This window comes from Falco cherrug, chromosome 11 (genome assembly GCF_023634085.1).
Source record: "Falco cherrug isolate bFalChe1 chromosome 11, bFalChe1.pri, whole genome shotgun sequence".
Taxonomy (NCBI): domain Eukaryota; kingdom Metazoa; phylum Chordata; class Aves; order Falconiformes; family Falconidae; genus Falco; species Falco cherrug.
In genome coordinates this window covers 17254750-17282352 of record NC_073707.1, presented here as the reverse complement: position 1 = coordinate 17282352, position 27603 = coordinate 17254750, and the positions used below count along the sequence as shown (strand labels likewise).

At 40.2% G+C, this 27603-nt stretch overlaps 1 protein-coding gene across 1 annotated transcript; it reads right to left on the bottom strand.

The window, feature by feature from the left end:
* DIPK2A (divergent protein kinase domain 2A) lies at window positions 1-23373 on the bottom strand. Its single transcript, XM_055723827.1, has 3 exons — window positions 22411-23373; window positions 6898-7201; window positions 1-4207 (listed from the first exon to the last, which is right to left on the bottom strand). The coding sequence occupies exons 1-3, from the start codon at window positions 23062-23064 to the stop codon at window positions 3876-3878; spliced, it is 1290 nt and encodes a 429-aa protein (XP_055579802.1). The 5' UTR covers window positions 23065-23373; the 3' UTR covers window positions 1-3875.
* Window positions 23374-27603: the final 4230 nt, after the last annotated feature.

The following is a 27603-nucleotide window of genomic DNA, read 5'->3' as shown; positions in this document are numbered from 1 at the left end:
TCAAGACCAATCGAGTTTTTATTTGATAAAATAAAAAATGACTGGATTTTTAAAGGCATGGGAAGACCGAGATACAAAGAAACCATAAGGAACTTCAAAAGCTGTTTAACCAGGCTGCATACCAGATCTTCAAATTGAGAAATAGATCTCCCAAAGAGAACATTTTTCTGATACGCACTGGACGTGCATTTTACAGAGGTCTCACACTCCAATCTATCTTGAACTCCAAATCACAGGTTTCAAACAACACAGATATCAAATAAAAGAGCTTAGAAGTTAGTACTGGATTCAGACATGTCACATGGGAAAACAGGAATCCATGAAACCACCACTGCTGGTTTGACAGAAATATTAGACTATGGAGAACCAAAACATTTTAGTGCCTTTTAAGGTAGCCAAGGTCTCCACTTTAATAAAGGTAAAGAATATTGCATTTAATCTAATCTTTCTGCTAAATCCAAGTAGCATACAAAGTTTAACATACTTGAAGCATATCTCACAATGAAAATGTACCTGGCAAGAAAGTACCAGATACCCCGTGTCCTGAAGTTCAAGGCAACCAGGATCAGGCTATGCTGCATTCTGCAAACTGTTGAAACAAAAAATGCAGCAGTTATTCATGCTGTTTTTCTCTTAAGATCCTAACTATCTTGACTGGAAAGTTTACAAGTTTCAATCTGCATGTCTGCAGTTCCTGGACATGTAAGTGCAGTGCGACTAAAAAAAAATAAAAAAATCCAAGTGGTTTTGAGCTCAGAAAGTCAGAAGGGAATATATACTTGAGAACAACTGCAGGGCTTAGTTTCAAATGCAATTGGTCGCTGAAAAAAACAGAGTAAAAGCGAAACATCAAAAGTCATTATGTATTTAAGTTACATTAACTGCTAGAATATTGTACCGAAGACACAGTGGTACTAGCAATATAAATGATCAAATACAAGGAAAACTAAGTTTCTCAAACAATAAAGAAAGAAGATATCAACTTGCTTAACTCAAAAACATTTTCTTTCAGTTAATAGAACAGAAAGATATGGCTTGATCAAGTTTTTAAGAAAGCAAGTCTCCAAAACAGAAAGATTCCTCACCGGTCATTCATACTTTTGATCAGTCTACTAGAAAGAATGAGGGGGAAAAAAAAGTTCCTATATGTCACTTTTGACAATAGTGCATTCTGGAACACAACAAAAACTAGTTCTATGTATTTTTTAATACATCCCAGACTAAGTCAATCTGAAGAGACTTACGGATCTGAAAATGAATGTCTGAGATGAGGTTCTTAAAGTATTCTTTATTAATATCATTAGAAGTTGCAGAAACAACTTTCTTGTAATATAAAGGCACAGGGAGACAGTTTTGATAAAATATTCCAATCAAACAGTAACTTACAGTACAAAAGGACAATCGTAACGCACATACAAACCCCAAACATCTCATTCAAAAATATTTCACCGTGTTCATCAATAATAATGGGCAATGACTAAAAATATAAATTGTTATTGTACAATAAATATCTGATAGGTGCAAACGGAACAAGATTTATTGCTCTCCACAACGTTTTCCCTGTATTGGTTTGTGTGTTGTTTTTTTAAAGTTCCAAATTCCTGTTATAATTGGCTTTAGTAATTTATTTCTGAGGGAACTAAACCCAAACAAAATCTGATAGGAAGGACATTCTGGCAGTTACAGCACTGCCTTGAGTAGTAACCAGAACTGGCAGTGTTTGTTTCTTTTACAACTTTAACAATCATACTCCACTCGCTCACTGGGAAATGTGGTAAATGTCTAAAAATCAACTTTAGTGATAAGTCAAGGCTTTTATGGTAGCATAGTGTTATTTAGTCTGAGGGCTAGTCTATTTTCTTCAAATAAGTGGATTTTATGATGAAAAATAACATGAACCTTCTCTGACAGCTTGTGCCAGAGCAATCATGTAAAACCATTTTCAAATGAGGGAAAGGGGGGAAAGGGAGAAATGAAAATTAAAAGCTGCCTTGGGCATCCCAGTTCCAGAAAATGAGACAAAGGATTAGGAGCAAATTAGGGCTACATAAGTAAAGATGACTTGAAGTGCGAATTTCAAATTCAAAAATATCCTTAATATAGTCACCTAAGAAACCAAAGAGCACTCTGCATCTTTATATGGCTCCACTTTCTGAGATTTGAGAAAGAAGGGCCAGCCAGTGAGTTTGCTGTTTTCCTGACCTTGCATTTGCAGCAATTTGGTAAAGCAACAGCTTCCATCAGCCTTCTGATGCTGTATGAGGCATTCTAACTTTCAAGAGCAAAGTAGCACACACTCACTACCTTGTTCAGAATTATTTTTAGCTCATAGGAAATACTGTTTTATACACGCATTTAAGAAATACTAGTTTCCTTCATTATTGTTACAAGAAGTAATATGCGTACATTCCCTAAGAGTATCTGTTTATGAATAAGACTTCAGGAAAACGAAGCATTACAGCAGTGTTAAAAACAAAAAAAGGGGGGGGGGGGGGGGGGGGCGCGGGCACGCAGGTGGTAGGATCAAACTTTTAAGTGAGTTCTTGTCCAGTAACTGAGGTTTTTATAAAAACTGTAATTTATGAGAACAATTCCAGATTTACACATACCTCAACAAATCAATTTTAACTGCACTGGGAACAGTCAGACTTATTCAAGAAAAGGTGTCTAGAGTGAATACAGCTTAATTTAGCTAGTAAACCTAAAGATGACTAGTCAGTAACCTCCATTACGCTTGAATTCAACAGAATTGGGAATGGTGCAAAACAAACTGCTAACTTGCTAGACTTTATTAGTAAAATTAGGGGTTTCTTCTAGTATAAGCACATAGTTTTAAAAGTTCTTCGAACAGTAACCAAGGACCACTAAAATTGAATTTTGAGCATTATTAACTTCTCTACGGTATAGCTTTTTTTCTTTACTATTTGTTTAGAAACTAATAAACAGAACCATTTTCTTTGGTTTATGCTTAACTACACTGGACTAGTGAACTTTTATTTTTAGTCAAGCCTCTATCCCCAATTCAAATTAATAGAAATCTTTTTATTGTAGTGTCTCTCCAATTCTCTAATTATCTCATTAAAAATAAGAGTTTGCTCATACCATGATTTCCTGCTAAACAGTTACGTGTATATACTGGCATGATGGATAAAAGTTTTGTACAGTAATTACATTAAGTGATATTTCCAATGGCAAAACTACAAAAGACATCGAGTGAATGTTAGTTCAAGTGACATATGAATTTATGATGATCTTAAAAAAAAATGCACAATGTGTAAGCATAGTAAAATACAGTGTAAAACCCCCTAAAATTAGACAGTAAACATAGGAATCCTGCACTCACAGAAGGAATGTACTGCACCACAACAATGTGAAAGCCTGTTAAATCTGAAAGAATGAAGACAGCTAGATTTAACTGGATGTAAATGCCACTTCAAGGTGTTTAAACAAACACAAAAATGAGACAATGATGTCAGGAAAAAGGCCTTTAAAACAGGCCATCAGTCTAACTTGACTTTCCAAGTAAGAACATCAGCTTCACAAAACTGTGAAACTAATGCAGTTTTATGTAAAGTACCCTTTGACACACACGCTGTCAATTAAGCTATCACAGTCTTTTTTGACCTACTCCCTTTTAAATAGTTAGAGAGGAGAGTCAATAGTAGCTCAAGTTTTAATTCAGTAAGTACCTTGTCTGTTTGCAAAGAAACCTTATAACACCATAAAATTGTATTTTTATGGTATTTAGAAAATTGATAAACTAGTTTGGTTTTTTTTTATTTTCTCTTTTTAGTATTTAAGTTCAAAACTTCATTTTCTAATTGTCTTTGCAATAGTGTTTTAGCCAGTGTTGCAAAAAAAAATTTCTCTGTGGACTACCTCACATTGTTACTCAACTGTGCAAGGTATTCACGCAGTTCTTTTGCAGCTTGGAATCTACCATATCGCTTCTTTGGGTTGGCACACTCATCCAGCAAGGCCTCAAGTCGGCCGTCTTTGGCAATTTCAGCTGGGGGGTCATGAAGTAGTCCTCCAGAAGTGCCACGCCATGTGGCATGTCTTGATAAAAGGTTCTGACAAACAGCATAATAATTGTGGTCCACAGTGACACGAGCACAAAGAATCTCTTTTGAGAACGACAGACAAGCTTCTTTATCACAGTCATCAAATTTGCTTTCATACCATACATCCCAGTTCTCGGGTTTATCTGTGAAATACAAGGACACAGGAAAAAAAAAAAAAAAGTGAGAAAGAGAAGGAAAGAGTGTATGTGTGTCTGAATACAATCAGAAGCTCAGTACACAGCAAACTGGTAATACGTGAACTATAAACGAACTTTGTTTAGCTGAACTCTTAAACATTCTAGTCTAAGATTGCATCTGGCAGTTTGATATACCCTTCTGCTGAAATGATCCTGGCAGTACAAAAAATAAGGGAAAGAAAGAAACAGGGTAAAATAGATAGCAAAGAGAGGGAAGCAGAAAAACCAGCACACTCAATACATGAAATCTACATTCACACACAGACACAGAGGAAAAAATGTAGCAAACACAAGTACCAGAGAATGATCCACAGCTGAAGTTGAGAGAAAAATAAACAAGCAACATTATTTTAGCAACACAGATTTGTTTCTCCAGTTGCCCTGGGAACTAACGCTGGCAAGTGGTCCACCAAAGACCAAAAAAACCATTGCGAAGTAATTACCATAAACTTCTGAAACATTCTTTTCAAACTTCTTACTTTAGATGTGGTAGTAATTAAGAAGTGCATATAAAAAAAAAGATAAATTACATATAATCTCTGAAGAAAGAAAAAAATTCAAAAAAACTAGTGGCATTTATGTACATGTATAAACACTCTACACGTAGGTTTGAAGTTATCAAAATTTGAAGGTGTAACTAGCAGCCTTGCCACAAAGCTTTCTTTAACTTAAAACCTGATTTACAGAAAATACCTTATACAATAATAATACATAAGAAGTTACTAAGTGTGAAATCTCCTGAGTTCTTACTTTTTGTTAGAAAACTTTCATCATAAGTATCTAGATTACTGGCAGATTGAAGAAGAGGTCCTTGTCATGGAGTCTCATAGTCGTGCTGATCTCTTTTAGTAATGTGATGCACAAATAAAGATTTATCTGTGGTTGCTGGTCTCTGAGCTGACTATTGGTCTACACATTTATGGTGCACTATAAGCCAGTCTACAAAAAAAAAGCATACTGAAGGATGACTGCTAAGACTATAAATAAGTGATGCAAAAATTGTACAACAAACAGCAAACTCAAAACGGAAAAGAAGCCAGCAACAAATGAGAATGGGGAAGATGGACTTCAGCAAACTCAAATATGAAATCCCACGCAAAGTACAAATAGATATTACCATACAGTGCAGTTGGGCAGAAGGTACATATTCAAATATCTAAACAGGCATTTAAATCACACTGGACAAAGACTGTTTAATGAAACTTTCTAGAAGATTAATTAAATCAGTATTGAATAGCAAGTTTATAAAAAGACTGGGAACTTTCTTGTGCCCTCATTTGTTTTCCATGTTCTTGACTAATTGTTAGATTGTAATTCATGCAGCAAAATCCCAATTAGATCCAAACCAGTCTGATAACTATAGACAACAGATGCAAGCATGACACTACTTTCAGCATTCAGCTTCTGCAACAAGCTACATGATCCTACTCCATGTACGTATCAAGTTTTTCAGAACGCATTTGGTCATCTTTGTGCCTGAGCAATTCAGACATGCTTGAGAAGTCAAAGTAGTATTACTTTAAGAGAGTGGAAAAAGAAAAAAAAATAAAATAAAGAGAAAGTTTATCTGTGTGGCCCATAGGTACTAAAGTAAATTTACTGGATATCCAATACATTAAAAGGTTTTCTTGGTAGGATCAGATAATTTTAATCTAAGATACTTGAGAACATAAAATAAATCTAATAGGAAAAAAAAAAAACAAACACCCCCCCCCAAAAAAAAAAAACCACACCACCAATAAAAAACCCATAAAACATATTTCCTTGTAGAAAAGTGTGTGGATAGAAAATATAGTCTTAAAGTTAATTTGGCAGAACAACATATGAAGTCTATTTGCAGATCTTAAAAAAAAAAAAGATTCACCCAAAGCAAACTGGAATCACTTGGCCTATTGCCATAGGCTTCTGCAGAATCTAGGGTTTTGTCTTCAATGTTTCTAGCCCTTAGGTCTGTAAAGTTTTCCTTGTAAGCTCAAATGGAATATAAACCCACGGCATGCAACTTTGACGAACATCTTTCCTGCTGGCACTGCTTTGAGCTTTTACAGTTGACAGGAAGATGAACAAATTGTCACTATATCCATTTGGAAACAGCACTAAAATTACCCATTCTTTCAGTTCCATTATTACAGAGCACCAACCTGAACAAGCAAACCAGAGGCAGGATATGTAAATAAGGCAAAGAGGGCAGTAAGACTGTCTTGTCATTCACAGAAAATAGAAAGTCAAGACTTCCATCCTTACAGATATCTGGAAAAGACGAAAGGAACCTCCCTTTTTTAGTTAAGGTAGAGAAGACAGTCAGCCAGACCATCTATCTGTCCATCCATCCACACAAATGCATCCCATGTCCCAACAGTCTCCTCCTGCCCTCACCTCTCCATTTAAGCAGGACTACAAAGATTAAAAGTGCATGTAAATCAAGTTCAGGCAACCTCAACCCTCTATAAAATTGACAAATCGGTCAAGTTAATTAGTAGTCTAATTGCAGAAGAAAGCTAATTAGTTTGTTAATTAGTAGTCTAGTTGTAAAGCCAACAAAATGGGTATTTACCAAGTATAAATACTTCAAATATTGTGCTTGCAGAGAAAGAAGCAAGAGATGTGGGATGAGGGGAGAAAAAGACGACACTTACTCTGTCTGATTAACCTTTTGTCTGCAACCAGAACGTTTTCTGCATCTACAATGATAACTTTCCCATCTCTCGGTCCAACTGCAAAGTTGTCAAAGCTGACATCAAGGAGGTAGAGTGCAAATTCAAAGTCATTATTTGTCAGCTGCTCAGCTATTTCCATTAATTGCCAGGCCAGATCCACTCGTTTCTCCCACGGTGCATTGAAGTAACTCCACAGCTCTTCTCCAACATAATTGACGGCCACCATTCTTCCGCATGCTCCTAAGTACTTTGCGAATGGCCAACCCTCATCAGATGGAAAACTCTGTATATGAAAAGATTTTAAAAAATTTTCATCAATACAAAACAGCTTTGATTTCAAAAGGCTGTTCAATAAGATTTAGAAGAGGCGTCTGTAAATACCCATCAACACTACATTTCCAGATCCTTCTAGGTTTTGAAGGGAAAGAAAAAAAACCCCACAAAATACATTTACGTGAGCAAGAGGCCCTGCTGGAGTACTAAAGGGTAAGGAGTTGGAGGACCTGAAATACATACAACCCATATCTAGCTTTCCATATACTATATATACACACATATTTACATACGCAGGCACAATTCTACAAGCTATGTTTTTTCTGTTGCAGTTTTATACACATCTATTGCACTAACGCAAGTATATTTCCCATCAAGATAATTTTGCATCTGATATCAATTAAAACCAATTCTTTTAATAACCCGAAGGAAAAAGCTTTAAAAGGTGACACCTCCTTCTCTCCAATAACCCCCTTCTCATTCTTCCCAGTTGGCTGTATACCTTTGAGTATCTTCTCACTTGAAGATCTCTCACAGAAAGAACTACAAAACAGATTAGGGTATAAAAGAAAGTTTAGGGTTTCTTATGCTATAATACTCCTTAGCAATATACCCCTTGATTAATTGCTACATACATACCCTGTGTGTTATTACACACAGCCACGTAACATTTTTATCAAAAGTAAAATCTGTCTCCAGTACTAGTTTTCTTGGAAGTTAACATAAAAGACTTGATAGTAATAACATACTACAACCAATTAAAAAGAAAACCCAAAACCAACAAAAAAAACAGCTCACCAGCATATTTTTCCTACTTCAGGTGTGCTGAATGTGCCCTAAAACTTCAATATAAACAGACAAGTATTTAAAAGTTATCCTCCATACTATGCATCAGGAAGAAAGCATTAAAATATTAAATGAAGAAGCCCCAAATGCATACAAGTTAGCACTCTTTCAGAATAAGATGTACACTAGTTTTGACAATTAGGAGATAACACTGTGTGCACATGCTCCTTCCTTGTGCACTACCTTGCTGTGTCGCAAAGGTTTTACCACCCTTGGGCTGAACAGCATGGTGGGTTTCAGTCTGAATGGAAGCTTTATACCTCCTGGAATCCGTGGCAGCAGAAAACATTTATGGTAAATTGAGAAAAGAGACACTGGAAGGAAACACATTGTATAGGACAGATCTGAACTAAAAGACCAGTTAGGAAAGAGATGCCCAGCACTCACCCATCTGTGGATGTATCCCACTTTAAAAAAATTAGAAAAGCTACAGTGCTTACACACCCAATCACCATAGCCTTAGAACCCACACCTCCCCTACAACAATCCTTGATTTCACCCACGTCTGTGCTTCCTTTGATGATGAAGTTTTGATCATTTTAAACACTAGGCATCAGCTGATGCTAAGGCAAAGTTAGAATACCGATGTTGGCCAGAAACCCTAGAAGCCCTGTATACACGGGGAATTGCAAGCCACATCTACTCCAAAGAATTAATACTTATTCTTGAAATGCAAACAGCAAAGTTACAACTATATTCAATTCACAATTCAAATTCAGAATTAAAAAAGTTGTGTGGAAAAAAAAACAAAACAAAAATAGAATTGCTAAGATCACAATAGCCAATAAAATAATATAAATCACCCACATGCACTCCAATCTTTACTCACAGAACTGGCTTGCATATTTCACTAGTTGTTTTCTGCATAAGCATGCTGCCATGTCAGGAACCAAGTTTCATTAAAAAGACTAGTAACTGGCCTCTGAACCAAAAGGTCATTGGATCAATGAAAGCTCTAGCAATATACAAGAGGAAAATTCTTATAGTTGTCTTCTCTGTCTTTTAAAAGATGCTGCTGGTAAACACAAAGGAAGTAAAAGCTAAACAGGAACACTTGCTTGGCAGTGCAACAATAGTTTCTCTTGGTTATATGGAATTTTTAGAATTTCACAATAGCTGCAGGTTTCAGGAGATACGAAACAAAATCCTGTGGAGAGATTGTCTCAATCTACTATTTCACTACAAAACTGGAGTCTTTGCTACAGAACTTTTAAGTACAAATGCTACTAATGAAAAGGTTTGCTAAAGCACATCAAAGCCTCTGGGAAACACAACTACTCCCATTGTGCAACTTCTCCCAGCAATTCATAGGCAGCTACAATTCCTTTCTCACCCATTCTGAATCATTGTCTGAAGAAGTGCAAAACTATACAGAGGTGACTGGGGAAAAGGAACAGTTATGATTGGGTCCACACAGTGCTCCCTCCACTCCCCAGAAAAGAAGGTGAAGAAAAGATTTGGGCATCTGTTTTTATTTCTATGCCCCTGATGTTGGAGAAGGTCACTCTAACACTCCACGTGGCTCTCACTTCGGAGAGTTTCCAGCCCAGCAAACCAGTTCACCTTCCTACAGCATGCTCATTGCCATCCTTCTTCTAAAGGCCTTTCAGAGAGAGAAGATTTGGGATCGAAGTTTCTGCTCTGGAAGCACAGACCTTGCCAACTTCTATGCAAAGTTACTCAGAGCCCTTCCCTGTTTTCATGTCAAGTAAGGACTGTTTATATGTCTTATTCCAAATATATATACCCGTCAAATAGAAGGCATCAGAGTACTTCTGATCACATGGCAGGGGAGAACCTGAAGTTCTCCAGCGCAAGAGCAGCCTTTACTGAATTTTTATTTTTATAATTGTAAGAACAGAAAAGCTTAAGGCAAGTATTATTACCAAAACCATAAAATACTTAACAGAAGGTAGCATCAGAGCATGCAAGGTTACCATTTTAAGATTCCCATTCTGAATACAAGCCTTATGATGTTATGACACACTGTTTAAACTTATCTAGCTACTCTCATCAAGAAGATGAGCTTTCTAGTTTGCACAATTGAAAAATGCCCACTTTCACGTTTAAGTGGCTTTTGTTGAAAGGGCATGGCTTAATGGTCATTAAAACACTTTTTGTTTCATATGATTAACACATTTAATAAATGTTATGGAGGCCCTAATTGAGCCCATATGTAAAATGAAGGCCAAGTACCAGGTTAACTTGTACCTAGCTTCCAGCAGCCCTTGCTTGGAATGCTTAAAAACACTTCAATTTGTTCATCTATAGTTTTAAAACTATTTCATATTTTAAATGTAATTTGGAGACAGTAAAAATATCCATTCATTTATGTGTTAACACTGCTCGATAATAGGATCCTCCTGCAAGCTGAGCATCCATCCCAGACTACTCTGGATCAAGATGTCCTCTGGAATTTTCAAGGACTCTTCAAAGTTTCTACACAGCAAATCTTGCCTATATAGCACATGTGAAGAAATTAAAATATATATATTGTTGACATAGTTTGCCATTTAACAGCAAAAGCCATTAAGCTAACTTCTAACATAGCAAGCATAGAAGACAATTTTAAAGGACATAACTATGTTTACCACTGCAAGGAACCTTTCTTGGTTGGTCAAAAGGACATCAGACCCATATTAATAACAGAATAAGTTCAAAGTTTTTGGGGTGCCTAAGTGTCTGGACTTTTACTCTATTTTGTTTACCCATCTACTCACATAGGCAAATCTGGTCGTGAAAAATCCAGAGGATGATACAGAACTAATAGGATGGTTTTGAGACCAGTATGACATTTTCAAGCTGTGAAACTATATAACTGAGCAGAACTAAATCTCTCTCTCTAACTGAATCTATTATGCAATAAGGATGACTTTAAGCAGTCTTCAGGTTTTTTTAATCTGTAGGCTTCAGGGCAGTTTATGAAGGTGGTAAGTACAGGCAAATATCCACTAGTTCAGGGCAAGATACATTCCACAGTTAAGAAGCTGGCTTTTTTTTTTTTTTTCTGGGTTTTTTTTGCTTATTTTGCAAGCAAAATAATCTTCCAACAAATGAAGTGTGTGCTAATTCAGTGTTCCTTACTTATTTTACAAACAGACAAATATAATGAAAATTCATGCCTGTGGCATCAATAAAGGCCACTAAATGAGATTTCCTGCACAGTTATCTTTCCTGTATTCCGTTCTGGATCAGTATTGGAACAAACCAATAAGCAAGTGGCTGTTGTCCATCCAATTAAATGACTTATTTACAAAGGAACATGCAACTTCACTCAGAAGAAGCAAGCAGGAGTTGGTGCTAAGGCATAACCTCCAGAGAACTCCGGGCAAGCAGAAATTTTTCATTCCAGTGAGTGGTACCAGTGGGCATACAGGAAAATTCAAAATACCGCCTACTGGTATCCATCGGGAAAAATCCATACAGCTTAGTACTGGGGAAGTCAGAATGTGTGTACCTATCAGTCCAGTACCCATTATTCAAGACTACCTTATCCATATCTCATAAAGTCAAATTTGTATCTTAAATTGGAGAAAATTTTCTGCTAAACACAAGTTTAACTGATTTGACTAACTGTGCAACATTTTCATAATGCTGCATTTTGTCAGCACTCACTGCAACATATTCAATTGCTACAGCAATGATGGTGAAATATTTAGGTAATTATGACTTTGGACCACCCCACTCCTTCCTTTTCCACCCCTCTCCTTCCCAATATTCCAGTCCTGCTCTGTTTATGTCTTGCCTCCCTTTCCAAGTACAAATTCAACCAAAACAGCTGAACCTGGCAAAAGCCATGCTACCATTGGAAGTGAAGGTGTCCATCCCTCCCAAGCCATCAAGCACACTCATTTCAATTCCCTCTTTCATGTCATTAGGAAGGCAATGCACCTGGGACTTGCTGGGCTGGTGTGCAGCTGCATCAGTGGCCTGATCCAGCTCATCACATCACCACATCATGCTAGTACTGACAAAAGGAAGGGAGAAGGCCTGAACAGCCACGTGCATAAGACAGGAGAGAAGCTAAGAGGACCCTTCCTTTCCAGCAGCAGCAGGGGTTTATGTAATGGGATTACACTGATTTTGAAAGTACAGCGTTAGTCACAATGGTACACTGATCTTCAAAACATATCCATCACGCTTCCTGCGCCACGTACACTGAATTTCATTTCACACAAGAAATTCTAGGGGCAGTTTGGTTTATTAAGAAGTGAACATCCCAGACATTACTAGTAAAATATCTGCATGCCATACTGTAACACAGATATATTTAGAACTCTGTGGAAATAAAAAGATCCTTTGACAACAGCAGTGCAGGGAATCCTGCCAACATCTGCACATGTACAAACAACACCTCTGTTTTGGCTCCCTTCCAACTGGCATGTAACAGCCACATCTACACTTCGTTACCCAAGTCGGCAGCTGAAGAAGGGGGTAAAAATATGTACAAGTGCCTCATTCAGGAGTTTTATATTCACTCAGTGAATTTGACGAATATTAATTAAAGTGCAGATCTGTTGTCTTTGCAAGCAGAGATTTGTAACTTTTTGCACTATTCTATTCTGAAAGCATCTTTCTAGATGAAACTGCAGCTAACTTGAGGATTTTTTTTCTCCATGTATTCAAATTTTGAAAGCCAGTAAGACATGAAAACAAATTTGTACAGTCATTAAACATGTCTTCCATGAACAAGGTGCATTTAGAAACAAAAATCTTAGCGGGTAGCTGCCAAAAATTTCAGATTTCTGTGGAGAAAGGCTTTATATTATTTTAGTTTTTAATTATCAAATTATTTGTAGCATAAATATTTCATAAGATAATTTTGTACTTGAATACGCTATTTGGAGACTTAAAAATGTGTATTAGACAACTTTGATAAAAACCAAGCCCTTGCTCAAAACCAGAATCAGCTATCTGACAAAAGAATCTGCAATTCTGATGCACCCACTCACATTTTGTCTGCGAATATACACGCAAATCCATGGAAACCACAGACAATTAAGCTTTTAAAACTGTTTTAAAATATAGTAGTGCATATGACAAACTACAAAGAGGTAGCTTAGTAAGTTTTCCCTCATTAAAGTCGTTACCTTTCTCTATTCACAGAGAAATATGTATAATCTTCTAACGGAAGGATGGAAACCAGTAAATATGACAAAAAATTCTGCTACCTCCATTCCCAGAGACACATACATCAAAAAAAATTTTTAGTTGCCCTAATCAGTGTAGCTACAGAATACCTCTCTAAGCAAGGCTTAAAAACCTGAACAAACACCATCAAAGGGACAAAGGACATTTTGTTCCTGAAAGAATAATACTTTCATTTATGTCTTTAAAAAAAAATACACTATAATTTCAGAATATTGAGAATTAATAGGGTGAATTTATCATTTCCTTGAAGCATAAAACACCCTATCAGTGCATTTGTCTTCCTCACTTCCATCTGTCTAAACACGAGAGGATGGATATACAAGTCTGCCACTGGTTTTGAATGTTCAGAGCTCTGAATTAGACCACGCAGTGAAGACTCACCAGCTTGAAGCTGATAAAGCCTATTGTAGTCTGCAATAACACAAATCCCCTTTTAATTAAACACTTAAAAGAATATTAGTTTATCATAATCAAGCATATAATTCATCCTAATAATCAAGTAAAATAAAAAAGCCAGAAGTTTAAGAAACAGCTGACATATTTGAGCTACTGTTTCCTATACCATTAAAAAATACTTCTCATTTTCACACCTACTCTACAAGATGCTACATGTCACTACCAATTTTTGTATGAAGTGAGTTCCATCTAAAAAAAAAAAAAAAACTAAAAACAACCACCAAAAACCAGAGAAACCCAAACAAAGAGCTACACCTTAAATATGATGAAAAAATAATAATAATTAAAAAATGCAAACCAGAGTGAGGACCTATCTTCCTACTACTTATGACCCTGAGGACCTTCATGGCAAAATTACATTCTTTGTGATGCCTTCACTAAAACCATCCTACTGAACTGTGTTTGCCCCGGCACAAACTGGCACGGGAAGTATCATTTATAATATGCTCTTCCTCAAAAGGAAAAAACCTAGTTCTCTTTCACAGAGTACTGTTGATTCTGCAGTGTAAACAGAAGTAGCACTTGTGTTAGTCACCAAGGCAAATAGGTAAAGCTCTAAAACCACAAAGAGCTAGAGGTCACATTTTACTATGAAACTTTTCAGATCAAAGAAGGTTAAAAAGCACAGCCTGAACGCAGATGCCTTCTTTTGTCAGGAATGGACCTGCGTTCTAGAAGATACGTATTCAAATGTATTTGTGAATGCTAGTGACTATAATGAAAACAATTTCATTCTTAACTATATGCCAAATCATTTGACATTCAACTGAAACTCCCACAGAAGTTAGGCATATACATATATATATATAGCCTACACACACAGGGAAGACTGGATTTCATTCCAAATATTAGTATCCCCATTGAAACTATGATTCTTTCATTTAGTTGACTTTTGTTCAGTTTTATTACATTTCTATCAGTCACCACATAAAATTAACACCAACAAGAGGTAGCAGGTTCACTTGACACATTATAGAACAAAAATAGGCAGACAACTCTAAATACTTAGAATTACACGTTGCTCAATGATTAAGTTGAACTGTAAAACTTGTATTTCACAATGTTAGCAGAGGTATGTCATTTCTCCAAACAAATTAATGAATAATGACTAAATGCAATAACCATAGTACAGAAAATTTAATGCCACATTGGTTGGTACCTGTTCAAATTAGCTTGTATGTCATAGAAGTTTGTTCAGGTTAAATTTGCAACAGATGAAAATGATGACTATGTACTTCCCATCAGTTATGAGTCTAGAATATACCACTATGAAGAAGTTCTAGCAGAGATGGCCTAGTCTTATTTCTGAAAGTTCACTTGCAAAATTGAAAAGACTAAAACAAAGCCTCAATTACTTAATTCAGGGAAGTAAAACATAGATCTCCCTCTACATCAGACATACCAGAAGCAAATGGACAACATTGGTATTTCAAGGCTTGGAAAGTGGGGTAACGCACCTTTTTTGCATTACTGAAAACTGCTAGGAGTTACAATTTATCAGGAGGATTTCTGTTTAAGTCTGTTTAGTGATTTCTCAGGAGCCTCTACATTAATATAGTCATTCATCATAACACATACCCCACAATAACTTCTTCAAGCATTTCTAAAGTATTCCAAAACTTTCTTTATACTTTACTTTTACGTCTTCACTTTAGGAAAGTTTCACCAGAAGGAATGATGAAAATAGTTTTGATCATTTAAAGGAACATAATTAAATACGGTAACATGACAAGTACAAGCCAGTTCTGGCCTAATACGTATACTCATATGCTACTGCAAAGAGTAGTTCTTCAGTTTTCAATACAATTAAGTTAGTGGAATATTCTTGTAACACGAGGCCACTCAATTCTAATTAAAAAAAACAAAAATTGTTCATTTCTTTTTAAAAATGTACACAATGGAAATTCAGGGGCAGACAGCAAATTAATCTTTCTCCACAATACTTAGAAGTATGCAAAACAGGAATCAAGAAAGACTAAAGCCTCACTTTTAAAACCTAAAATTTAAATCCTTTGCTTTCTGAATTATCTTTTCTACAGGCGTCAGAGAACTGATTTCTGCAAGAAAGAATTTTAAGAAAAGACCTGAAAATAAAAATCAAAATCAATGTATTCATAGAGTAGCACTTGTTGAAACATTTGTTATGCCTAGTCTATGTTTACTGCAGAAAGAAAAAATAGCTTTCAAACAAAAAAATAATCCAACTGCAAGGGAGTAAAGGGGGGGGACGACACGGACTGTCAGGTAGTCATGTTCTATAATTGTCTGCAGCAGACTACAGTGCATCTTTAAAATTAATTAATATATGAAATTGCAGAAAACCAAAAAGCTTCAAAGCAACTGCAGATAACATGACTAGTAACAATTGATCTCAACCTAAGTTTTAACTTTTTCCTAAAGATCAGAGGAAAATATTCAACATTTTAAAATACTACCCACTAAATACTACTCAATATGTCAAAATGCCAGTATCTGTATAAGCCAGGACTTCAATAATAGAAGTCCACTAGAGGACATACCAGGCAGTGCAAATAACTGCCTTAAATCTACTGCTTGGTATTTAGCATAGGAATTTATGTATCAGGAACACCAAACTGAGTAATGAGGAAAGTTTAAAAGGCACAAAGTATTAAATCTAGATGGTATTCTACTAGTGTATTTAGAATAGAACTACAGAAAATAACCTATGACTAGAACAGTCTGTATGATAAAAAAAAAGAAAAGAGAAATCCCAGGCAAGAAAATTTGCCCATTTACTTCTTACTGAGTTATATATGGATCAGCAAAATAATTCTGTAAAACATGTGGCTAAATTGCTACTTTGAGTGAATTCAGCACAAGGAATTGTTTCACACACATCACAGTTAATGTTTAATATACGTTTACCAGATGTCAATGATTGTTCTTCGCATAACAAAACCAAAACAGAAAATGTAATGGTAACATGAAGAGAAACCAGAATTTTAGGTTATGTGGCAGCAGACTGTTCACGCAGAGTAATTATACTAGGAATAGAGATACAGCTGTTGGTTTGAGGCTTTTTTTCCCCTAGAAGGTATAGCAATGATCAGAAATTGTGAGAAGAAGCCATTAATCTTAAGTATTTTGAAAGCTAAATACGTATCTGAGGGATGGGCAATGATTTACACATTCTATTAAAAAATGCAGAAATACTGCTGTTTTCCACATAGGTATTGGAATTTTTCTTAGAGTTAGAAACAGAAGCCTTTGAGACTTGTAATTTACATACAAGATACAAACGCTCAACATCATTCTTTGAAGACTCTCTATTTTAAACAGGTTGTTAAAAGCTATGGCTCAAGACAAAGTGGCATTAATGCAGTCTAGATGTAATTCACAGACACCTTCTATAGTTTAAGAAAAACCCAACACATTACTTGCAAGCATTTTATTTACTTTTATTTTAATAGCAAAGTTTGTCTGGAAACTTCAGGTTTACTTTGTGTGCTAAGTTTTGACAGAGACTGAATTAATTTTTTTCCATAGTAGCTAGTATGGATCTATGTTTTGGATTTGTGCTGAAAACAGTGTTGATTACACAGGGATGTTTTTGTTATTGCTGAGTAGTGCTTAAACAGAGTCAAGGCCTTTTCTGCCTTTCATACTGCCCAGCCAGCCCTCATGCTGGGGGTGCCCAAGGAGTCTGGGACGGGACAGAGCTGGGAAGGCTGACACCACCTGACCACAGGGATATTCCATACCATACGATGTCATGCTCAGCATATAAAGCTGGGGGAAGGAGAAGGAAGTGGGGGGACGTTCAAAGTGATGGCGTTTGTCTCCCCAGGTAGCTGTTAGACGTGGTGGAGCCCTGCTTTCCTGGCAACACCTGCCTGCCTGGAACCTGGAAGTGGTGAATGAATTCCTTGTTTTGTTTTGCTTGTGCACGCAGATTTTGCTTTACCATTTACTTTTATTTTATTGAACTGTTTTTATCTCAACCCACGAGTTTTCTCGCATTGACTCTTCTGATTCTCTCCCCCATCCCACTGTGAGGGGAGAGAGCAAGCAGCTGTGCAGGGCTCAGCTGCCAGCTGGGGTTAAAGCACGGCACTTTGAAAACAAAGCAAATGCATTGTCATTTTAATAGTGCATCTGGCAGTACTGTACAGCAATACCACAGCCAGCACAAAGGCAAGACTGAGTACTGCAAGACCAGCTCTAGATGCACTTTTGCCACAACCATTTATAGAACCTGCGTTTCAGTTTCATCAAGACAGACGTAAACTGTCTTTTCAGTTAACCATAAAATATTAGGAGAAATACAACTCCTTTACTGAAAAACACATTTTTTTAACCTAGAAACAATTTCTTATTTCAGCACTAGTGAGTTATACTGTAGTTTCCCCAACTCTCATAACAAGGAATTCTCCACTTTGCCCTGGTTTTGGGGTGTTCTTGTGTTCTTGTTTTTGGGGTGGGGGGGAGGTGTTTAAGTATAGAACTTCAAACTTTGCCACAGGCCTTCATGTGTTGGACAATGCGTGGTTGCATACCATGGCTCATGGCATGGCAGCTACGGTGGCACAAGGACAGCAGCTCAAAAACTGTTAAGAGATAGCCACAGTGGCTCAAAACAGGAAATCTGAAGGCTGACAGAGATCAGTGCAGGAGCTCTATGGAAAATAACAGGTAAGTCTAGAGAAAGCTTAACTGCTTCCCCAAATCCTTCTGTTTAATTGCCTTGGTTTCAGAAAAAAAATCTTGTTAGGAATTGGGGGGCCGGGGGGGGGAGAAGAAGAATCTGTGTAAGAGCCAAAGATTGAACAATCTCATCCTTTATGGAAATGAACGATAAGCAGAAAACGTTTTTGGTTCTGTAACAGTAAGTTTATGTTTCAACTTGCCAGTGAAGATAAAAATTAATCACATTACTTCATCAAGTTAAGTAACATCCTTATTTGAGTGCACATCATGGTTAAACAAAATGCAGAAAGCTTCTCCACTACAGTATTTTTTAAAAGACAAACTAGAAGGTGAGCAATTTATTAAAAGTCATAGGGTGAGGATAAATTTACTTACATCCATGCTGGTTCTAAGAGGTCTGGAAGAAGTAAATATTCACACTGCACTCAGTCTGTAATCCCATTTATTGTTAAAGTATTGCTATTTCTTCAAAAGGCCACTTTTGCCAACCTATCTTTGCAAGTATTTGACATACAAAGTCATCATATTCAAATATGAATTAGATGCCATGCACAGATCCTATCCTCCAGGTGATTCCCATTTAAAATACTCTGTTTTCCATTAAGAGAGTTGAAGGGAACATCAGCAAGTTTTGTTGTTGCTTTTGTCCGAATAAGCTGTTCATGTTTATATACAAATATTGGTTTAGATGTAGCAAATTTTGGTTACAGATCACAACTTACTTTTCTGCAATAAAGGCAAATACTTTTTAGAAAAGGACTATTAGAAAAAGGAAGGAAAAACCCCAAACCTATGAGAAGTTAAATCTTAAACATTTACACTTCAGGTGAAATAATTCTTTCTTAATATTTTAGTACCCAGAAAAGATGTAAACTGTACCAAATAATAATGTAGCTGTCCTTCCATTTGCTTCATGAGGTAAAATGGCAAAAGGGGCTGAATTCTTCACTGAGTACACCTATGCAACTGTTTAACAAATGTGGATAAAGAATAATAACAAGAAAGCTATAAAAAATATAAATATTGAGCTAGGATTACAGTAAGCAATCTATACAAAACTGTACTGGTTTACTACTGTTCAGAGACTTGTAACTGAAGTACATCATGCTATGCGTCAAAGCCCCACCTGAAAACTTCCTAGAGCAAAAGCTCTAAGTCAGTTGTGACAATACGCATTTGGTAAGCAACACCACTTCAGGAATAATCCATACTCCAAATCGGCTTCAAGCTAATCCCAATCTCTGATAAAACATTTTATAATCCACAGGTAACTAGCTCTAGTAGATGACTCACAATTTTTCTATTATAAATTAAAAATCGGGCTTAAAATTCAGTGCCTATTTACACGTGGCTGCTCCTGTAACTTAATTAAACAAAACTTTAATGCAATGGACACCAAGAGTTTAGAAGTCATGTCCACTTCTGAACCAAAACTGTATTTGTGACAGTGTTTTAAACAGTCACAATAGCGTTTCATGAAAAGCTCAAGACAAAAACTGGCAATACTTTTCCTTGTGCCTTCTGGTGACAAATAGCACCAGTTAAATGCACCGATTATTTATTTAAAATCAAAATCTGATCCTTCATGATGTCATGCATGTTTCCTTTGTTGGAAGCAGTTGATTTTTAGAAATCAGCCTACAAGTCTCATTCCTATGCCAATATTTGCTCTCACCAACACCACAGAAACTATACCATAAGATGTTTAATGTTTCTTATTTACAAATACAAGCAAACTTCTCAGCAGTCAGTTTTCACTTCTGTAAAGTAACTTTAACCCTCATAAAGTGTGCCGTGCATCTTGCTGTTGCAATAGCTGCATAACACAGAATTTATCCGTTCCTTATGTGTTTCTTGGGTAGAGGCTGAGAATGGAGTGGTACATGACGTTATGCAAACGAGAAGTGTTTGTTCAGATTCATATATTTAAGGTATTTCATTCCCAACTAAAGGAAGGTATTCAAACCTCCAGTACCCATTACCAAAGTTGATGAATACTCTTCTGGAGAATACATTAAGAGTGTTTCAGCACACAAAGCTGGCTTGAAGTTCCCCAGAAATATTTTCCAGCATATGTCTATTCATCAAAATTTACAAGACTCTGCAAAACACTTTTCATCTGTTAAGAGGTGACAGACAACCTTGCCACACTCTGGACTGGTAAAGGCTGCCTCACTTCCCTCCAGTTTGACCTGCTCTGCTCTCAGCTGCACCTTCGCTAGGATAAATGGTGAGCAAAGTCCTTTGTTAAGTTCACATCCAAAGATTTTCATCTCTTCAACAGATTTGCTTGACAGCCTCAGGGCTCATCCACAGCTTATCAAGAAGCTGACAGAAATCAAGGCTCTTAAATCAGCGCTGCCCGCTGCCTTTGATCCACCCCGCAACAGTAAATGGTGCAGCTGTGCCGTACCCTTTGTCTGTAACACAATAAATTCACCCTGCAAATTATGAAGAAACATACAGAGCTGTTTTCTGGCCATGTACGTCTATGCTTAGTATGTTGGAACCAGCGTTCAAAACCAAAACTGTTGAGTGGCATGAAATGCAGCCAAAACAAATTGATTCTCAAAAGAATTTCCAAATATACTTAGGAAAGCAAAGCAGATTTGATTTTCTTACTTAAGTGGAGTTTCCTTTTTCACTGTGCTCAAGAGCAACTTTATGGCAAAATGAGAGACACATACAGCACCCTGGATCTGCTGAGAAGCAAAGGGGAAACTTACTTTGAAAACAAAACCCAAGAGCTGTACATGGAGAGACTGAAGGGCAGAAGGTATACTACCCAAAAAAATATTTTTAATTAAGTAGAGTTCATAAAGGCATTTTCTAGAAATTAATCAGTAGGTGAATTTGCTGCAGGGTAAAGCCTGCAGCACTGCTTTTTGAGCATTAGGTATTTCTTGACCTCTCACTACAGAAACAGCAGACGTTTATAACAGTAATAACAGCGATGCTTTGAAACATATTTGCAAATATTCTTTTTGTCATACACTGGATAAAGGCAAGGACAGTTCAGTAGTTAGATGAAACAATTCTGAGTCCAAACTTGGACACTAAAGACATACTTGGAGTGCCCTCCAAGCATATAGGGGTAGGAGCTGAAATGCAAAGCTCCACATATAAGTAGATATGCAACAGAAGCAACCGAGCGGTGCCACGGAATGAAAGAGTTTCCTACAAATTTTTCACTTTAAAACTTACATAACATCTTAAAGCACAAATTTCTGGTCTGCGCACATAACCAGTCCCCCTTGCTAAAGGATATAAAACACGTAACCGCTGAAAAGTGAATACCATTCATTTGTCGCTTTCTTTTCAGGCCATGAAATGCCCGTTTCTAATTTTTATCAACAGGAAGCCAAAAATTGTCTTTACTGCACAGGAGAACATGACAGCACACGAGTCAGATTTTGACAAGGAAAGCACAACAGCGTTATGGTAAAGTCTCTTACCCCCTGCTTGTTAAATGAGAACCTAAGAAACTAATCACCGACTCCCACTGCTACCTAGGAATATATGTACTGTTGGAGACGCCATAGGATTAAAGCCTGACACTTAACTGTAAAAAAGGCATAAATGCACCAGAAAGCATCTGCCTAACTGCGTGCCACCCCACCGTGCTTCCAGAACTCGCCGCCGAACAGACAAGCAAGGTCCCCGCCTAGATGGGAAAGGCAGGAAGGATGGAGAGCGAGTGAAAAGCCTTGGGGCACGGCAGCACCGGGGAGGATGCAAAGCAGGGAAACACACAAAGTCGTCGAGGAAGAACGAAAGACCGAGAGTGAGCGAGACACAGAAACGCCCCCGCCCAGCGCGGGAACGGGCGAACCGCTCGGCTGCCGGCCCCGCGGCACGCAGGGTCTGTCAGGGCAAAGAGCGAGGGGCGGCCCCCGGCGTTTCGCCGCCGTCCGACCCCCCCGCGCCGCTCTCCCCCGCGCCCGGCACGGCGGCCAAGGGGACCCCGGCCCCGGCGGGGCGGGGGGCGGCGGGGCTCGGGCGGGACGGGGCCGGCAGCCGGGGCCGGGGCCAGCCGAGCGGCGGGGGCAGTGCAGCACCAAGGAGAGCAGGCGGGGTCGGGCCGCCGGGCGCGCTTACCTGCAGCACCAGCGGCTCGGGGTTGAAGGCGAGGGTGATGAGCAGCTGCATGCGCTCCGAGTCCTTCAGGTTGCGCAGCAGGAAGCTGCCCGAGTCCTTGGTCTCGGCGTATCGGCGGACCAGGCGGTCGAGCAGGCGCTGCGAGGGGCAGTGCACCAGGTCCGACCAGCCCTCCACGGCGTCGGGGGTGAGGAGCCGCACGTCGCCGTTGAGGCTGGCGAACTCGGTGGCGTGCAGGGCCTGCAGGAGGTCGCAGCGGCCCCTGCCGGTGGCGCGGCGGCAGATCTTGGTGTCGATGTCGGCCAGCTCCTGCGCGGAGCCCAGCCGCTTGAGGACGACGCGGCGGCTGCCCTCGCGGGGCTCCCCGTAGCGCGCGAAGTAGACGTTCTTGACGTTGAAGAAGTCGAAGAGGCGCAGGCGGCCCCAGCTCTCCAGCCGCAGCTGCCCGTTGAGGAACTTGCGGCACCAGCTGGTGCCCCAGCAGGCCGGGCACTTATTGAGCTGCAGGAAGCGCCGCTCCGACAGCTCGTTGCGCTGCAGCGAGGCCAGCAGCGAGTGCGTGTTCAGCACCAGCGCCGCCGCCAGGCTGCCCAGCACCGCCAGCTTCACGTAGCGGTACAGCCGCCCCAACTTCAGCGACACCAGCCGCAGCATCGTCCCGCACCGGACCGGACCGGGGCCCGGCCGGGCCCCCCCGCCCTCCGCCGCGCTCGCTCCCCGCCCCGGCCGCGCCGCAGCTCCGGCACCAATAAACTCTCCGCCTCGCCGCTCGCCCGATAAAAGGCGGCCAAGTTACTGAGGGGACGGCGGGGAGGGGGAGGGGAGGGGACGGGGGGAGGCGCCAGCAGCCCGCCGGCCCGGGCGGCCCCGCCCCCGGGGGAGGGGCGCCGCCGCCGCCGCCGTCGCTGCCGCTCCCGCCGCCGCTCCCGCCGCCGCGGAGGTGGGCGCGAGCCGCCCGCCCCCCCGCCGGGGCGGCCTCCTCCCCCCGCCGCTGCCCCCGCCCACCCGGGGAGGGGCCTCGCGCGAGCGGCGCCGGCCGCGGCGGTTGGCTGCACGTGACGCGGCGCGGTCCGCGTGCGGCCCGCCCCCCTCGGAGCCGGAGGGCGGGGCTGCCACGCGCGCGGGGTGGAAGCGGGGAGGGCGGGGCCGGGGGCGGGCCGTGCGCGCGCGCTGCAGGAGGGGCGGGGCAGGAGGCGGGGCGCCGGCGGGGGCGCGCGGCATTCCCACCCCCGGCCCTCGTCGCCCTTTTGCGCTGCCCGGGCAGGGGTCGGCGGGGTCGGCGGGCGCCGCCGCCGCCATGTTGTGTGCTCCGAGGCCGGGAGCGCTCGGTAGCTGCCGGCGGGGAGCGGCCCGCCGAAGGCCGGCCCGGGCCAGCGGTGGTAACGCGGCCGGCGGGATCGGGCCTTGTCGCTGCCCCCGCCGTTTCCACGGCCCCTCGCTGCCCGCGCCTCACACGACGGCGGGGACGCGCCGTCCCCCCGCCCGCCCTGAAGGGTGGCCGCCGCGGTCCCGCCGTTGTCGTCTGGCACGGCGGTACCGGCTCCAGCGCGGCTCAGCCCCGCCACTAAGCGGCCGCTCGCCGACACGCATCGCGGCGGCACCGCGGCTCCGGCGCAGCCGGCGGGCGCCCGGTCGCGGCGGGACCCGGCCTCTCCCCCTCGGGGCAGGCACGGCCCGTGCGGGGCCGGCCCGCCTGGCTGGCGGGCGGGGGCGGGTGCTGGGGCTCCGTCTTTCGTGCCCGCTGCCCGGTGCCTTCCATCGGGAAGGGCGCGCCGAAGTGACGTTCGTGCAAAGCACCTCACACAACTATGTAGTTCGCAGAGCTGGGACAGTAAACCCAGCTGCACCAGCGGCGCCGCGGGACGGGGCTTCTGTCAAATCCCAGCGCTGGCGAGAGGCTGTTCCTGTGTTTATAGTGTCTTGGTGTTGCCACCAAGGGGCCAGCACACCTGAGCCCTTGAAATGCGTCCAGCCCGTGCCCAAGGTGCAGGGAAGAACCTACACGGTGTTGCCATCTGTCAGCGGAACGAGGCGTGTAGGGTGCTGTGCAGGCAGCCTTCGCATCTTCCCTCAGGTGTCAGTGTTACTGGCCACAGGTTAAGAACTATTATTTCAACACAGAACAGGGTAAAAGAGATTAAGAAGAAGAAATAAAAATATTAATCTCTTCCAATATTGCTTTTCTTCAAGTGAGCCTGTGCTTTCTGAAGTTAAAAGACAACGTTCACCTTGCCTCTTTCGTCTCAAAAGTGCAGGACGGATATATGGTCGTTGGGGGAAGAAGCACAGCAGACCAGATAATTTCCAGTTATTTCATTCACATGATACATAAATTTAAGTGCTTAGTATCTAGAACATTGGAAATATATTTGTCTTTTTACATTAGCATGTACTTATCTCCCAATGTACTATGTTTTGACATATGTATAAAAAACGTTTTAACGAATCCATCATACTGAGATTTTGTCACTGTTGAATGTGTACAGTGAACTTGCACCACTTGGTGTATATTGAGTATGAACCATACTCCCTTTCACATGCCTTGTTAAATGCTGTTTGTAGGGTCAATCATCCAATCAGCAAGTTCTAGTCAACAAACCACTGGATCTGTTAGAAAATAAATATATATACACATAAAAAAGAAATCGTCTTCCTTAGGTCTTCACTACTTAATGACACATGTCAAATAATAACAACAGATCCTGAAAGATCAGGTGATTTTTTTTGCTGGATGTAAACTCCAAACTCACTAGCCAAACATGTTTGGTCTTCTTTACATGCTGGTAGTGTTTTTTCATCTACTTAGTCTGTAACTTATTAAGTCACTAACAAATCCAAATATAAACAAATATATTGAATTAACATTTATTTTCTGCATTGTTTTTTTCTCAAGCTTTCTGGCTTGTTCATTTATAGGGAAACAGCCCGATCCTTCTGAACATGAACAAAATATTTTAATCTTTACTAGATGAAAACATCATTTTAAAGTACAAGGACTATTTTAAATAGTTTAACTAATAGGCTTGTCCAACAAGAATGTAGCATTCTTAAAGCATTCAATGTTCCAAATCCATAAACAAATAAATCTGCTGTTTCTAAACAGAGCAGAAAACTTGTTCTGAGTTACACAAAAGTTGCTATTTCTGGTTTCATTGGTATTCATTGGAGACACTGGGGGTTTCTGAGCGATAAAGGAAGGTTGAGGCTGCCTTTGTATACAATGTGGCTGTAATTTGGTTTCACAGATTTGCAAATTTTGCTTAAAGGAACAAAAGAGACTGAAAGGAAGATGCAGCTGATTCCATCTGGAAGACTGTAAAGTGAAAAAAAAAAAAGTTGAGGCCGATTGGTAGGTAAAAGCAAAGGAGGGAGTGGAATTGAGTAAAAAATGGTTAATTCTGTGAGAATAGCAGATATATGTTCTAACTCTTAAAAAGCATGATTTGAGAATGATCCATTTCAAGGGAAAAGGGAAATGTATTTCAAGGTACAGGGGAATGCAAAATAAACGAGATAATGCACTATATATAGCACATGCAATTCCTGGTTTTCTAGAGTAGCTACCTTCTGAGTAAGCTTCAAAATAAACTACAGTAGTTTTCCTGTGAAGACTCTATTATATATGACAATGTAATTCATCAAAGATTCCAGTGACTGGAGTGAGAATACAGACCATCAGTGGAGTGCATGAAGTTCTCTGATGTATAGCAGGTTAGTTTAGCTACAAAAGGCTTCTGTGCAGTAGCTCAACAACAGCGTCTCAGTTTGCTGTATGTTATGAAGTGTCATTCTAGCAGCTACCTATTATTGCTGCCTCCATATATGGATTTTTTACATCTCACATAACAATGTTGTGCTGGAGTTATGCATAGACCTTTAATAGAAATGAACGTAGTATATTCCCACTGTTTTCAGAGACATCAAGAGGCTTCATGAAAATCACAGACTGTGGCTACAGAGACATCTTACACAACATTAAATTATGTAGTATATTGATTTGAAAGAAAACTTGAATAGATCCAGGCCTTTTCTCTCCGTAATGAGAAAGCAAACAGCCACCTAGAATTTAAACAGTTTAGAATGAAAAGAGAATCCAGCATCTCTGTGTAGAAGTCTGATAGCAGACCCTGGCTTACTAAGGCACTTCACTCTGAGCTCTTTTATTTCAAACTACAGAATGAGCAGCTGTCCAAAATGACAACTATCTCAAAAGCCTTGCAGACACTGCAAAATAGTCTGGAGTATCCTTTTTAGTTTGGTTTGGGTTTTTGTTTTCAGTAGTCTAGAGACTCATTCCCACATTCAGTCAAGAATCACCTTGCCACTTTCAAAATAGGGAACAGTGTCACTTTAACCAGGCAAGTCTGAACGATGTGCAAGGAAGAGTTGTTGCAAGTTCTGCACCTTTATAATCAAGAGTTTACATACTTCTGTTCACATGCATCACACTGACTGCATACACATAGCTGAGAAGCCTGTGCCGCAGCAATGGCTGCAGTGGGCATGCTGGAGATCTCTCAGTATTTTGCCTTTTTATGTTGGGGTATATCCGCAGAATGGGACAAACATTCAGTATCCTTAGACATCTTTCAGATTGGGTCTTTTGGCAGAAAAGAACATATCTGAATGTGAATATATGACTGGGCTTTGTAAATTATGTATCCAGCCAACTATCTATTCCAGCGGTCTGAAAGACCAAGAGGGAGGGACACTGTCTGCAGTTGTCTGAGGACAGGTCGCATAACCTCTGTTCTGTGTTCTACTTTCTGCAGATTCAAAATCTATTTTACTATGTTGTACCACTTACTGTATGGCAAAATGAAATCAGTATTGTGGTTCTGGACAAATAACACCTAAAAGGTGGTTTTGGTTAATCTGTCATATGAAAAGTGGGAGGCGGTGTCCTTCTTTAACCAATAAACTTTTGCAGTAAATTGGTGGTTTGAATGTCTATACACCATACTAATTCCTGCTTAGAGCGCAAGTAAAAATGGAAAAAAAAAAAAAAAGCAAGAAGGTTAAATAATGATCAGATTTTTAATTAAATTTAATTTCATGCACATGACATGTACATGCTGCAGCACAACACAGAAGTACTAGCTCTGTAGAATTTTTGCCTTGAGTAATTTGGCGTTTTTCCACAATGTCTCCTTGCTTTTAATTGCTATCCAAGTATTACATGCTTTGAACAGC